General features: G+C 32.4%; 2 protein-coding genes across 10 annotated transcripts; one reads left to right on the top strand and one right to left on the bottom strand.

Moving 5' to 3' along the window:
• Positions 1-81: 81 nt before the first annotated feature.
• Positions 82-6269, top strand: LOC123713433 (glyceraldehyde-3-phosphate dehydrogenase-like). Of its 4 annotated transcripts, none has more exons than XM_045667093.1 (7): positions 82-308; positions 412-535; positions 851-966; positions 2438-2537; positions 3381-3541; positions 4116-4276; positions 6132-6269. In XM_045667093.1, exons 1-7 carry the CDS (start codon positions 225-227, stop codon positions 6154-6156), a joined length of 771 nt encoding a protein of 256 aa, XP_045523049.1. In that variant the 5' UTR covers positions 82-224; the 3' UTR covers positions 6157-6269. The 4 variants fall into 4 exon arrangements, with proteins under 4 accessions (XP_045523049.1, XP_045523046.1, XP_045523048.1 ...); XM_045667090.1 differs by having other exon boundaries at positions 4342-6269; XM_045667092.1 differs by lacking the exon at positions 6132-6269 and adding an exon at positions 4607-4824.
• LOC123713434 (PI-PLC X domain-containing protein 3) lies at positions 6262-11350 on the bottom strand. 6 transcript variants are annotated; one of them, XM_045667099.1, is made up of 7 exons: positions 11334-11350; positions 9530-9646; positions 9184-9346; positions 8836-8965; positions 8363-8521; positions 7627-7823; positions 6262-6582 (listed from the first exon to the last, which is right to left on the bottom strand). In XM_045667099.1, exons 2-7 carry the CDS (start codon positions 9630-9632, stop codon positions 6357-6359), a joined length of 978 nt encoding a protein of 325 aa, XP_045523055.1. In that variant the 5' UTR covers positions 9633-9646; positions 11334-11350; the 3' UTR covers positions 6262-6356. The 6 variants fall into 6 exon arrangements, with proteins under 6 accessions (XP_045523055.1, XP_045523051.1, XP_045523052.1 ...); XM_045667095.1 differs by lacking the exon at positions 11334-11350 and adding an exon at positions 10813-10905; XM_045667096.1 differs by lacking the exon at positions 11334-11350 and adding an exon at positions 10813-10905 and having other exon boundaries at positions 9530-9640.
• Positions 11351-14918: the final 3568 nt, after the last annotated feature.

Raw genomic sequence — 14918 nt, 5'->3', positions numbered from 1 at the left:
TCTGTGAAAACTGCCAACTCGCGTCAACTAAAGACTAAAGAGTACATTACATATGTGTTCATAGACATTTTAATGGCGGGGAGTATGAAATTGAAGTTAAAACTACATAATTAATGGAATATACAAACATTTTAGAAGTTTTTGTTTGAATTACTTGAAGATGATAATTTTTTCCCCAAGAAATCATAAAATAAATTTATAAATAAAGCCTTTGTAAATTTGTTATGGTTATAAAAGTCGGGATAAATGGATTTGGTCGAATTGGAAGAGTTATATTTAGAAAATGTCTTCAAATACCTGATATTAAAGTTGGTAATATTTATTAATCGTTTACTTACTATTATTTATTTTGTATACAGCAAACCCTTTTTTCCTTAGATATGATTCATATATTTTAGATTTTTATTCTAGGTTACTGCAATTAACGACCCAGCCATTGACATCGAATATATTTGTTATTTAATTAAATTTGATTCTACACATGGCAAACTCAGAGGAAACATATCATTTACTGAAAATGAGGTTAATATTGACGGTATGTACAATATTATACTTACAATATTATATCTTAACCCAATACGATTTATGTGTTTTTCTACAACTTTGTTCGGTCTAAAACTTATTTATTTTAAATAGTTTAAGAAATTACATTAAAATTTGTAAATCTACGTGTAACCATGGGTGTAACAAGCAACAGCAAATTTTATGGATTCTTGCCATATTCGTTATTTGTTTCATTCCGTCACGGGGCTCATTCATCTTGACTCTTGAGAATAAAATTAAGAAGTTGAATATTTGTATAAGTAGTTACAAGAAGTTGATATAGCTATAATATTTCTAAGTTTTTTAGGAACGAAAATTAAAATACTTCACGAGAAATTACCTGTAAATATTCCTTGGGACAGCGTCGAGGTTCAGTATGTTATTGAGGCTTCCGGAATGTTCACAAGTGTGGAAAAAGCTTCGGTATTGTTATATATATTAAGTAACAACTAAATTTTATAAATACTGCATAAGAACTCCGCATAAAACATAAATATTTGATAATATTATAGCTCTTAATGTCTAAATTAACTTAAATAATTAATTATTTAGTTTTATAGATGTAACGTCTTAAGGGTGGGTCAAACGTATTTCTGAGTTTTATTCATTATATAATTATGTTACCCTAGCATTGTTATGTAATTCAATGCTTATCGTGTTCAAACACAAAGATGGCATAATCTCTTCTTATTCATCTATTTTGTTCCTGATTTTTTTGAGTCGAAAACAATCAAGCAACAGCTACGAAGGTCATGCATAAAGGGGCGGCAAAACTAGTTTAGTTATGAAATACAATTAATGATAATATATTAAAAGCCAAGGGTCACATTGTGATAACTCTTTGTCATTGCCCAGCCCCCAAGATATTATTCACTAAATATTATCTAGTTTATTGACTTCTATTTAATATCATGTGAAGTAGTGTAGTAGTTCCAGCATCTTACAACATGTTGTTAAAGGAATTACTTGGCGCTTAAAAATAACTTATCGTAATTTACTGTCAGTTCTTCTTATGTTAGGGTCTATGGTTTATAAGCTGGTAGTAAGGTCCGTCTGACGTAAAAGGTCCTGTAAGAGTGGCGCTTGTTTGTACACGATTTCGTATTTTTCCTTAATAGTCTTTAGTTCTCTAAAAATCCGTCAACCACTTTTGTGAGTCGAGAGAAGTCTTTTAATTTTTTTTGACATTCAAAAGAAACCGATGAGAATTGTCTGTGATTGGTCACTAGCATCTAGTCCAATCACAGATACGCTATCTTTTCGTTAGACCAATTATGCGACATCGTTGAGTCGGAGCCGGAGATGTTAATTGTAACCGTTCCTTATTATATTCAATGTTTATAATGTATCGGAATACTTGGGCATGTTCAGTCAAGCAGGTTCATGTAAAAAAAGCAAAAAATTACAAATTTTAACAAGAAGGGTACAGCCAAATCGACAAACATTTACACAAGTTACACTGAAAATTATAGAAGTCCCACACTTAATCAAAAATAATATTTTTTACTAAAAACTTTAAGCTAATCTCACGGTTCATGAACTAATAGTCTCTATGTAGAAAACTTTAAAGAGTTTTAGGAGTTAGCCAATCGTATGGTACTAAATGGTAGAGGTCCTAAACGAATAGCCTAAAAGGGATGAGCTGTGAGGTGGAATTTCCAAATAGAATCTATTAGGAGGATGTTAGATATAGTTTTAAGGATGTGAGAATTTGAATTCATTTTAAAGAATTGAGTATAGGAGCTGATGAGATGAGCATCACGTCTGAGTCGAATAGATAGCCACTCGAGCTGCCTGCGGAATTTATATTTGTCTAAATTCTTAATACCAAATATAAAGCGTACAATTAGTAGCAGAGTTTCTGCATACGCTTCTGCTAATTATATCCTTCTAGGGTCACTTAAGCACTGGCGTTAAGCGCGTAGTAGTGACTGCACCAAGTCTTGATGTTCCCATGCTCATAGTAGGAGTGAATGAGCACATGATTAGTATCGGTAAGTTAAATAATTAGATTATATATTACATACATATATTTGCTAGTACCTAAGCAAAGTAAAGGTATTTCATCAAATCATTATAAGCATCCAAATTTTCCTAAAGAAATCTGCCATGAGATTGGCGATTTAATGTTATCGTAAAAATACATACATAGCACATAGCGCGACACCAGTAAGACTTTTCAATATTAGACAGCGACGATTCTGCATTAGTTTCATACTTTGTCGAACTAGGTATAATAGAGTTCGTAAATAAAATATTATCTTTAAACTGCTTACATTATGAGTTCATAAAAATATTTACATAATGATATAGAGGTGACTTAAAAGTATGTTACACTAAGTGTAATAAAATTAAATTAGAGTGATAATCAATCGTAGTATGAGATGACATATAGAGGCATCATAACTTGAATAGTTGTGATTTTTTTGTCTCGTTCATTTCAAGATTTAGAAGAGTACAGATATATTGGATAGCCATTTACATTTTTTTTAGTGGTTCAGCGTGCGAACCTCAGCCTTGAGGTTGTAAGTTTCATCCCCAGCTGTGCACCAATGGACTCAGTCTATGTGCACATTAAACATTCGCGCGAATGGTGTAAGAAAACATAGTGAGGAAACCGGCTTGCCTTAAACCCAAAAAGTTAACGGCGTGGGGCAGGCACAGGAGGGTCCTACTTGCCTATTAGATTAACAAATGATGATGAAACAGATATAGATATTTGAGGTCTAGACCAAAACAGGTTGTAGCGCCACTGATTTTTATTACAACCTACACCTAATGTACTAGGTGATAGGATTTCGAGAAACGTAATTTATTAATAAGTAACATTTGTTTAGAGGACAAAGTGTTGTCATGCGCGTCGAGTACCCTGTATTGTTTGGCGCCAATTGTCAAGATTTTAGAAGACAAATTCGGTGTAACGGAAGGCTGTGTAACCAGTATACATGCCATGACACCTTCGTTGAAACCACTTGACAGCCTCTGTTTAAGAGGAAGAGTAAGTCTTTAGATTTTTATGCAATAGTTCGATTATCCTATATGTATGTAGTATAGGTACTACTGCTGCCACCAATATACTAAAAGTTTTAATTGTGAGAAACTTAGATCTATCATTATATTGTTTTGAAATTTAACGTTGCAATCAATATTTTTAAAAGTCCAGTTATCTAGTAATCATAATATTTTTTATTTAAGTATTTTATACGCTATAAAAAGTAAGATCAATCACTAAATGTAAAAATTTTAAAAATCCTAGTCACTTAAAGCAAAATTGTATGTACCTTTCTGGGGGTAGTTTTATTTGCGTTGAAATGACAATGTCATCACTCCTTCTTTACTATGCAACCCTGCTTTTAAATTCCTTACCTATTGATATCAAACGAGCTGTCTTGTAATTTATTTAAGAACCTTCTTTTTGAAAATTTCTCTTCTGCCTCGTAATTTGTTACTTAAAGATATAACGCATTAACCCTAAGATTAGCTGTTACATTATTTATATATTTATTTTTAAATATTATATTATTTTTGTATATTCTATGGTAGGAAGTTTTGTTTTTTAATTAAATTTTCAGCATTGGCGAGACCATAGAAGTATTCATCAAAATATAATTCCCGCTGCGACTGGAGCATGTAAAGCACTTCATAAAATAATACCACAGATTAAAGATAAATTGTCTGGTCTTGCTTTTCGGGTCCCTATTGTTAATGTCTCAGTCCTGGATATGTCAATCAGGTAAGTAAAGTTATCATTATCATGCCCGCTATTAGGCAGGAAGTTACCAGATTTTTTTTATTTAGATTAAACAAGAACGCTTCAATAGAAGATATTGTAAAATGCATTCATCAATACAGCCACACTGGTATGCAAGATATAATTACGATATCGAACGAGGAGGCGGTATCGTCAGATTTTTTTGGTGAAAATCATTCTTGTATAGTTGACGTTAACTCCAGCTTCCAACTATCATCCAATTTCTTAAAACTGGTTTGTTGGTATGAAAACGAGTACTCGTACGCATGTCGTGTTATAGATACAATATTATTCTCGGAACGACAATTTCAGCACATTTTTATACCCATTAATGTCGAATCTATATCGAGAGGCACTAAAACGGACAGATGCAAAAGTATCTTCATTCCTAACAACTATAGTTTTCAAATAAACCCTGATATGATATCGAGTGCATCGCAAGACACTGGCTTTAAAATGAAGTTATTTCCAAAAACATTAAGTAACAATGCACTAGGTTACCGTTATATACCCAAGCCTCAGACAACTTTAAGACGTGTTGTAAATAAAACCAATGAAGTATTAAAAAGTAACAAAACGGATGATGAAACTCACTCTCAAAATGAGATTGGCCCCCTTTTTCAAAGTTGCCTACATTTGGGACCCGCTTGTGTAGCACAAAGTAGAGAATTAAGAAATCATGAACAGCTCGAAAAGGTGAAAAAAGAATTCTCCAAAGTTGTAAATATGACAGAAGATTTGTTAAAGAAATCAAGCCACGGTAATAACCAGATAAATAAAACTAACAACACTATTCCAGAAATGGAACCTGTTACATTAGATTTGGACAATAATTCAGTAGACAATCATATTAATGATACAAAACAAGCTATTGAAGCAATAGTTGAATTTAATAATGAACCTGAAACGAACGAAACTCCTGTAGACATTACGACTGAAAATAAAGAAGTTAATAATATGTCTACTTCTAATACAACAATAAATATGTCAGAAGATTCTGGAACTATTCAGACTAATAATGTCATTGAAGGCATTGAAGATATTACAAAAATTAAAATTAGCAACTGTGGTAAACTTCTGGAATATGTGAAATCTGAAGCAAATTCACTTCCAAGCATTTCTGAAGTAGGGATGCCAGAAAATCATATTCCACATATAAATCTTCGACATATTGACAATAATACTATTAAATTAGGACAAGAGGATATCATTTGCAATATAGTACAAGTCTCTAATAATGAAAGTACAATAACAGAGGGGATTATAGACGATACAATAACAACGCAAATTATAGATGTTCAAATAAGAGATCAATGTGAACCACCTCGAATATCAGATGCTAAAGGCCTTGAAAACAAAAATTTTGATCCAATAGGAGAAGAAATCGTTTTTCCTGAAAAAATATATTGTGAAAACGTTATTTGTGAAAATGGTGAAAGCGTACTAACAAACGTTTGTAAACAAAATAATGATGATAAAAAATGCGTGAAAGATCAAGTAAAACCAGAACGACTCATCATTAATAACGTACCATCAAATCAAATGGTAGAAAGAATTTTACATAGAATAAATAGAATGGATGTGACATCTGCAGGAACATCAAGATGCGTCAGCCCATGTTTATCGATTAGCAATGTTAGACCGCGGAAGAAACAAGATATATACGACAAACTTGATAGCGCTTCAGGGTCCGATTCAGAGACCTCATTCGAGGAAAAGAAATCCCAAGTAATCAACATAACAGATTTAACTAATTCCATCGAAGACATATCTCGTTTAGATAAAATATGCCGGATTATTGAAATATCAGACGAATTATCAGATAAATTGTTTTCAGCGTTGAACACCGAAACACTGAATAAAAACAAAACTTGGTCGTTCAAAGACCTGTGTGAACGTATCAAATTGGATGATTTCTGTAATAAAGTGTTTGGTCCGTAAATTGTTTCGTGAAATAAAACTACATGTAAACATGCATTTTATTTATGTACAATAAAAGGTAAAAATATAAAATATCACATCTCATTTACTTAAACTAACAGGTACTTGAGTATTTTAATGCTTACCCAATATGGTTTAAGGAATTGGTATTCCTTAGAAGTTTATAGTTAAGTTGTATAACCGTTTTAGAAAATATGGCGTTGTCCAGATCTATGAAGTCTGCTATAACGACATTAACAGACGCTGTGCCGTTAATTTTAGGCGGTCCTGGAGTAAACTCAGTAAGCTTTGGGTAGATCTCGTTTTTAACAGGTTTAGCACATTTTTCTCGCAACGTTGATAGCCACCTGAAAGTTAATTTTATCAAATTTGATATAAAAAAATAATTTAAAAAAATGAGTGGCGCTACAACCGTGTTAGGTGTGGGCCTCAGATTTCTGTATCTGTTTCATGATAATGTGTCAATCTTATAGGCTGTTAGGTGATCAGCCTTCTGTGCCTGACACACGGAATCGACTTTTTGGTTCTAAGAGTGTTACACGCTATAGCCACTTGGCACAACACTTGCTCAAAAGATAGTTAAATTAAATTTTAATATTATTACATATGGATGTCCGAATTATGGCTATGCTTTCAGGCATTTTACTTCCTTATGGTAAAATGCCTCTTATTCCTGGTGAAATAATAATAGTTAAGGGGTTTTAGAGAGAAGGCTTATCATCTACATGCTTTAATATCAATGAAATATAATAATTCTAAGATAAAAATTTGCTATTGAAAATTTCGTTCTCAGTATAGAGCCAAGCCATCAAGTGATTGACACTTAATAACATTAATTTGTAATATTGAAGCGAATATAGATATAGTACATTCGTAGATCATGTAATCGCGTACGATAATTATACCGGCTATTGCGAAATTAATTTACTTTACGCAATTTAGAATAAAATACGGGTATAAGAAGGTATTTCCGAGAAATAATAAGTCAATATAATGATAATTTTTCATCATTTTATATCTTATAATGCATTTTATTGTGATGCCTTAGTATAAACTTTTGTATGCAAGTCCCATCTCTATCTTTGTCATAAATTAGAGAAGAGATATATAATAATAAAAGAAAATGTATCCATTTAGTTAGACACCATATAAAATTGTTATGTTACATAAATTATTATTTATCGGATCCGACAGACGTCCTGCACACAGGTCCCTAATACAAATCATCTAATTGTAAATCTAAACCATTCTCGAATTCACTTGAACACACCAAAATTTCAACAAAATCGGTCTTTGCATCTAAATATCATTTCGAAGTTTGACTACAAATACTCGAACAGAAGTTTTGTGAGAAAAACGAACAATGAATTTATATATATATAAGAACTCACCGGAACAAAATAAATGCTGGTGTTGGTGTCAAAACAGCTTGATGCACAAAACCCATGCCCGGATGACGTTTTACGTTTTGCAGAAATTGCAATAACCCACTTAAACTATCTTGCTGTGGCCAAGGGGATGGCAACATATTGGATTGCCAGAATTCTCCTGTCGATTGCACTGAAGGGTTACGATACACAACAACCACCTGAAAAATACTTTTCATTACCATGTTTATTACTGCGATAAAACCATCGCTTTGCTTGGCTGTTGTTGAGATCTTGGGTAACATGAATTATCTAATTCAAAGATAAATAACTAATATTACAAAATGTTTGTATTGAGTTCGTCCTTAGATTTTAAATACTTTTACGGATATTATTTCTTAAGCCAAGGGGTAATAGCAAAAGAAGGACCATATGGCTAAAAAAGGCAAATGGACTAATTTCATCTATACCTCATGCTGCAATTTTAGCCACAGTAATTTGATGGTAGCATGATTTAATAAAAAATCTATCTTAAAAATTCCTGCCCTAGAGCCCCAGATCCTGATCATGACATAGCGCCATCAAACAGAGGGAATTATCTTAAGGAAATTATTCCTGTATTTCCTACATTTTATGGGGGTAAAATATTTTTTTAAATCGGTGAAGTAACCTTTGTTTATCCATTACAAGCTAATAAAATCTTCTTTAAAATATAATCTATGACAAATTTTTTTTAATAAAAAGACATAAAATAGTGTACCTGCTGTCCTATTCTCTGAAGTGAATTTAATGTGATGCTTTGAAGATCTTGGATCCTTGGTACAAGTTTTGGTCCAAACATATTTAGTAGATACCTTATAAGCTTTTGATGGTCATCCGCAGTAAATCCATAAAAATGTTGCAAATCCAAGATCACAACCTGATAAAACAAACATATTACTGAGTTCAAAAATGCTTAAAACTGGCTTCAGAGATAAATGTTCACTAATAATTATTTTTATTTATAAAATTATGTTGTTTGTCTTAAAATAAATATGTAACTTTTTTATATTTTCCAATTTAGTATCTACATATTATATATTTTTTTTTATCAGACTAGGCCCTACAATTAGACTGCTTCAATTTGATACTGATAAAAAAAGTTAAGAAGCTTTGGTTGATAACTTACTGTTAACATAAATCATAATTAAAATAAATAAATAGTACTTTTCCATTTTGTATGTTTTAACATACCTCTCCAGGGTGGGAATTAATAAAATCCTTAATTTGATGTAAGGGCTCTGTTATTTCTCCTGCATAAACTCCATGTGTAAAGTAAAAATGATCAGAACCAGTCTTTGTTGCAAGTCTCAGATCAAAATATCTGAAATTAATTAAATAATATTATTAGTTATCTATAAAATGTAAATTTTTGTCAGCAATAAATAATAACTGATAATAAACAAATTATTAAAATTCAAAGCATTATCAATTGCTGTGTACGAGTGTATGAGTGCTTGTATGTAAGAGTGCAATTTATAAAATAAAGAGATTATATTTACTGTTCAGATAATTTTTAATACAAAACTATATTATTACTACCTAATACCCATAAGAAGTTGTTGCAAGGCATCTACGCTTTGAGTTATTGTCCATCTCAATATCGTACCTTTGAACAAGGGGTACAGTCTTTTGAGAATTGGTTCAGCATCAGGTGCCAAGCCACTTGATCTGGTTATAGCATACGTCATTGAATCATGGCTTCCTGAAATATTTTTTTTTATCATAAATAAAAAGTGTATTATTAATAAGATTCCAATATTGAATACAATGTAAACAAGTAATTAAAGCCCAATCACTTAACCCCAACCATAAATCCCAACATAGATGTTGAACATATTTTAATTAAAAAAAATATATTTTATAGTCTAAAAGCAAAATAGCTTACCTGGTATGGCAATGTATATAAAAGGAGTATTTTTAATTTGTTCTGGCAGTTTTTTCATCCAATTCTCTAAATTTATTGTCTGAGCATAACTTTCTTCTCCCATTGTGATAACTGAAACTGGTTTTAATAATTATAAGCCTTTTATAATTTATCTTATAGACAAATGAGGTCAACTATGCAATAAGTCCGATTGTAGGTAATAAATAAGAAACAAAGTCTTTGTTCAGCACCTACCTACTAATCACAAGGCTTTGTTTTCAAGCTAAATAAATACATAATAAGTAAGTTGAAGTTACAACTTGATCTTGAATTCCTAATTAAATTAATTTCGTGACTTAAATTAATGATTTAAACAACTTTTAAATAAATATATATAAAACTATGAAGATTTTAACGGAACTTTATCTACATCTTTTATGTTGATACTTGATAGATATAAAATCTTAGTAGAATTTTGAGTTAAAGAATGATTTAGTAATATGTACTAAATTTTCATTGAAAAGCACAGATTAAGCAGTGTCTGGTTGTACTTGACAGTTGACGAGAAATACTAATGAATAATTTTCATTCTTTCTTTGTTTGGAATAAAGATTTGAGGGAAATTTAAAAAAGGCAAATGTTATTTACCGTTGGTTTTAAATGTAATTTTATGAATATCGTATATATACACATTTCCATTCAAACTTTACGTGGTTTGAATTTCAAGAAAAAACAGAGTTTTGTTTAAATTGAATGCTATCAAAATATGACTATAAATTGAATGCTTATAGCTGAAATAACGAAATTGGCAAAAAAATAACAAAACTATTGGTATATTTTAACGTTCGTGTTTTTATTTGAGTTACAAACTTCTGGCGATAATGATAAAAAAATCGACGATACTAAATGAATGCCGCTGTACACTAATGTATGTAGTATTTAATAAAAAGAACTCATTTTTTCAATTGTAGTAAATATTAGTGCGAATACTGCTGCATTCAGCTTTTAAGACGCGGAATATATAGTTCCAGAGTATCTCTAAATTTCTATAGAAAAATATAAAATAGGCAATAATAAAATTTACAACTAACTCGCTTTTATAGAATTTATGCTTAGAAAATAATAAACACATAAGCATATTTAGAAGCATGTTCAACAAGTTACCTAAGCATAACTGGTATTTTATGAGTACATATAACGGAAATTTGTCAACCTGCTTAATAATGATAGGTCTTCATGTTATATGACAACCCAAACGAAATAGGCATTTAGTAAAATCTCTAAAAGTTAAACAAATTACTTACATAAAAGCCATATTAGCGTAATTTTCATCTTGTATCTTATCACTTTGTAAATAAAGCACACAAGCTAATTGTTATTTGCACTGGCGGATAGGTATGAATTAATCTGAGATTATAAGATATATGAAGGCAACATGCGTTTATTGCAAGTAATATTGTGCTATTAAAAAACTTAGAATCCTTTGTTTGAAGCTCGACGGCAATCAACTGATTTAGGTTTTGATTTTCTTATAATCGTATTTAGTGAAAGGTTTGCGATTTTTTTATTGAATTGTTTGTTTTATTGATTTGGTGCTGTTAACATGGCCTTGGGTTAATGGTTTTTTTCATAGAACTAGGAAAACAAAAACAGTAATAGTTAGTAAGTTTCGTCGCTTAGCGGTATACGAGTTTCTTTTTATTACAAGTGCTCGGCGGTTATAAAATATTCTAGCCTATGTTTTTTAGATATGATATAGATTCTAATAGTAAAGGAACTTTTACAATAAGTCATGTAATTTTGGAGCTTAACTCAAAATAATTACCGTCATCAGGAATTAATTTGCCAGAGGCCTTCCTCCATACTTCAATTTGAGTCTACATATTTAGTGTTGTTGGTGTATAGGAGAAACGATCGTCCGACCTGCCAGGTGCTCTTTTCTTTTACTCTCTTCTGAATATCTATTGGGTCTTGTTTTTTTTTGCGCTATATGGCTACTGCACCCCTATTAACATTAGAATTATTAATTGAGAAGAAAGATTTATAAGGTTCAATCGATGTAACACCCGCTCGTAAGGTGAAAGAAAACATCATGAGGTTTCGCATGCCTTAGACCCAAACAGTCGACGGCACTGAATGTTGATTACTTACTTGTCAATTAGAAATTACAGATCGGATACAAATCTGAGGCCTAGACCTAAAAGGTTGTAGCGCCATTGGTATATATTTTAATATGCGCATAACAATTATGCGTCAAGGAAAATAACTATTGTGGATCTTCATCTGCGCGTGCGTCACGAACTTGGTAATTATTGAAAACGTTTCCTTATAAAAACTAATAAGTTGGCCTAATGTGGGGTTTCGTATGAGTCTCACAAAAGAAATATAATATTTTATATTTATTTTGCTCTAGGTGGGTCAACCACGACTACAACCCACGTCTTACGTTACGGATGGGTCATTTCCATTTCAGCTGTTGAAAATCCACCGTTGATCGCCGAAGCCACCCCCAGGAGGGGACTTCCAGGAAAAAGAAACATAAGACCACAAAAGCCTTTAGTTTCTGGAGATAAATAGATGGCTTAAGCTAACAACAGATCCAAATGGAAAGTTCAGGAGGAGGCCTTTACCCGACATGAGTCCATACTGCAGAAGACAAAGAACGGAAATAACAATAAACTATAAATCTACTAACTAACACCCACTTGATATGTCATTTTTTTAACAGTATTATTATAATTATTGTAAGTAGGTCAATCTAATTCGTAAACGTTAAATAAAGAATATATAAGATCCAGATCTTATATCTTATACAATCATTTCGAAGTGTCAATGCTATTTTAACTTAACTAACTGGATAGGCAGCCCTCCACCTGAATAAGCGCATCTCCACTCTCACTTCCTTTCAGTCCTAACTCATAGTACACACACCAATTCATAGTACACAGGGCTATAGGTTCACATAGCCTTATATAAATGCCTAACCTTCTTTGTATTTCAATAATTCAGCCAGTGTTTGCATGTAAGAATTAAACTTGAAAAATTATATTCATTTCATCTGCAGCTGGTATTCACACTAGGACAATCCTGTATTATGGGTGACCAAACTCTTCTAAAAAATCACTGCATCACTACGCAACGATTATGAATATTCGTATTCGCCGAATGTTTTTTTCCCGTAGGCGAAAAAACTGACCCAAAAGTATTTTACAGTAAGGCCTTCTACTGTTGAAAGATATCGGTGGGAATGTAAAAACAGAAAAAAGAAATCGCCTAATGCCTGACAAGTTACATATGTGCTTTTTTAACAAACATTTGTCAGTAATTTTCAATGATTTTATCTCAAAAAAAAAACAGCGTGTATTATTTAATGTCTTGAAGAATTATTGGTATTCGTTGAATCTCTGCAAAAAAGTAACTATTTCAAATATACAGTAAAAGACAACACTGGAACACACAAAAAAAACAATGGAAGTAAAATTAGCGTTCAATCTTGTGTACTTATAATAGCTTCGTTCTTCATAATATCTGTCAAAGACAGCTTGACAGCAACAAGGCCGCGTTGCTGTCCTAATTATTTAAGTTTTCATATTATACTGATTTTGCAATGCAACGAAATGGCTTATAAATATAACTTTAACGTTAGTTATGTAACGTAACGTTATACATATATTAGTTAATAATTAAAAGCGTAAACAAAGTGTAAACAGTATTAATGTAATAAAGGCAATATGAGCCCTTGAGTTAGTACCACTCTCAAATTATAAGTCAACATTCTCATTTCCGATAATGTCCAATAACATAAGTGTCACTTAAATTTACGAACTCTTCAATAAGTCAAGTTAGTTATTTGTTATCCAGCGTCGCAACCCCATTACTCCTACTGTTATCTTACTTACAATCTCATATTAGGTCCTTACATATGAAATTGGCGTTTTGTCGTACTGGCCACTTTGACCTCAAATACCTCCTCTTTGGTTAGGAGTTTCAAATTCAAATTTGTACAGCTATTTACTCATGTATTTGTGCTTCGATGACCGTCATTCATTTGTTTTTTTCTTCTGTTTTTTTCTTCTGTTTTTTTCTGTTTGCGTCACTCATTTTACAAATTGGAAAACTTAAACTATCGCATTATTTACGAGTACGAGTTCCGCCGTGGCACTAGTGCTGCGTAAACGACTCGAAGGGTGAATGATGTGTATGGCGGTCATGTTGCAAAAGAGAACACAGTTCGTTTTTGGTTCCAACGTTTTCGTTCTGGAAATTTCGACCTGCAGAACAAGCCCCGTGGACGGCCTGAGACCCAAGTTGATAATGAAGTATTGAAGGCTATTGTGGAATCGGATCCATCGCAAACCACATCCGAGTTAGCTGGAGGCTGCGGTGTTAGTGATAACACTGTTTTAATTCACTTGAAGCAAATTGGGAAGATTAAAAAGCTTGAAAGGTGGGTACCTTACGAATTGACTGAAGCAAACCGGCAAACGCGCGTCGACTGCTGCGTTACATTACTGAACCGGCACAATAATGAAGGTATTTTAAACCGAATCATTACCTGTGATGAAAAATGGATTCTTTACGATAATCGGAAGCGCTCAGCGCAATGGTTGGATCCTGGCCAGCCCGCCAAATCCTGCCCCAAGCGAAAATTAACCCCAAAAAAGTTACTTGTAAGCGTTTGGTGGACTAGTGCCGGTATTGTTCATTGCAGTTTTCTCAAATCTGGCCAGACTATTACGGCTGATGTCTATTGTCAGCAATTGCAAACCATGATGGAAAAGCTAGCGGCTAAACAACCTAGGCTGGTCAATCACTCCACGCCACTGCTACTTCACGACAACGCTAGACCACACACTGCACAACAGACGGCTACTAAATTAGAAGAGCTTCAATTGGAATGTCTAAGACATCCTCCGTACTCCCCAGACCTTGCTCCAACAGATTACCATTTTTATTCGAAATTTGGACAACTTATTGCAAGGGAAAAATTTAACTCTGATGGGGCAGTCCAAATCGCCTTCACAGATTTTATTGATTCCCGTCCGACTGGTTTTTTTTAGTAAAGGGATCAATGACCTACCTATGAGATGGCAAAAGTGCATAGAAAACAATGGTTCATACTTTGATTAATTAAATATATTATATTTAAAAATATTCGACTTTTTGTTCCTCCCATACAAAACGCCAATTTCATATGTAAGGACCTAATATTTTATACAATTAAAGCCAGTTGTACCCAGCTTCAAACAAAAATAAAACTTTAAAAAATATACGATTATGTTCGTCAAATTGTATATCAAAACACAATTATAAGGCCTGCATTTGATTGGATATGGTGTCTGTCTTTTCAATTACCACACTGTTTAACGACTATTTTAATTGAAATTTGAATGGCGTAAATCTACACTAT

Source organism: Pieris brassicae, chromosome 8, assembly GCF_905147105.1.
Source record: "Pieris brassicae chromosome 8, ilPieBrab1.1, whole genome shotgun sequence".
Classification (NCBI taxonomy): domain Eukaryota; kingdom Metazoa; phylum Arthropoda; class Insecta; order Lepidoptera; family Pieridae; genus Pieris; species Pieris brassicae.
This window is presented reverse-complemented; position numbering and strand designations above follow the sequence as displayed.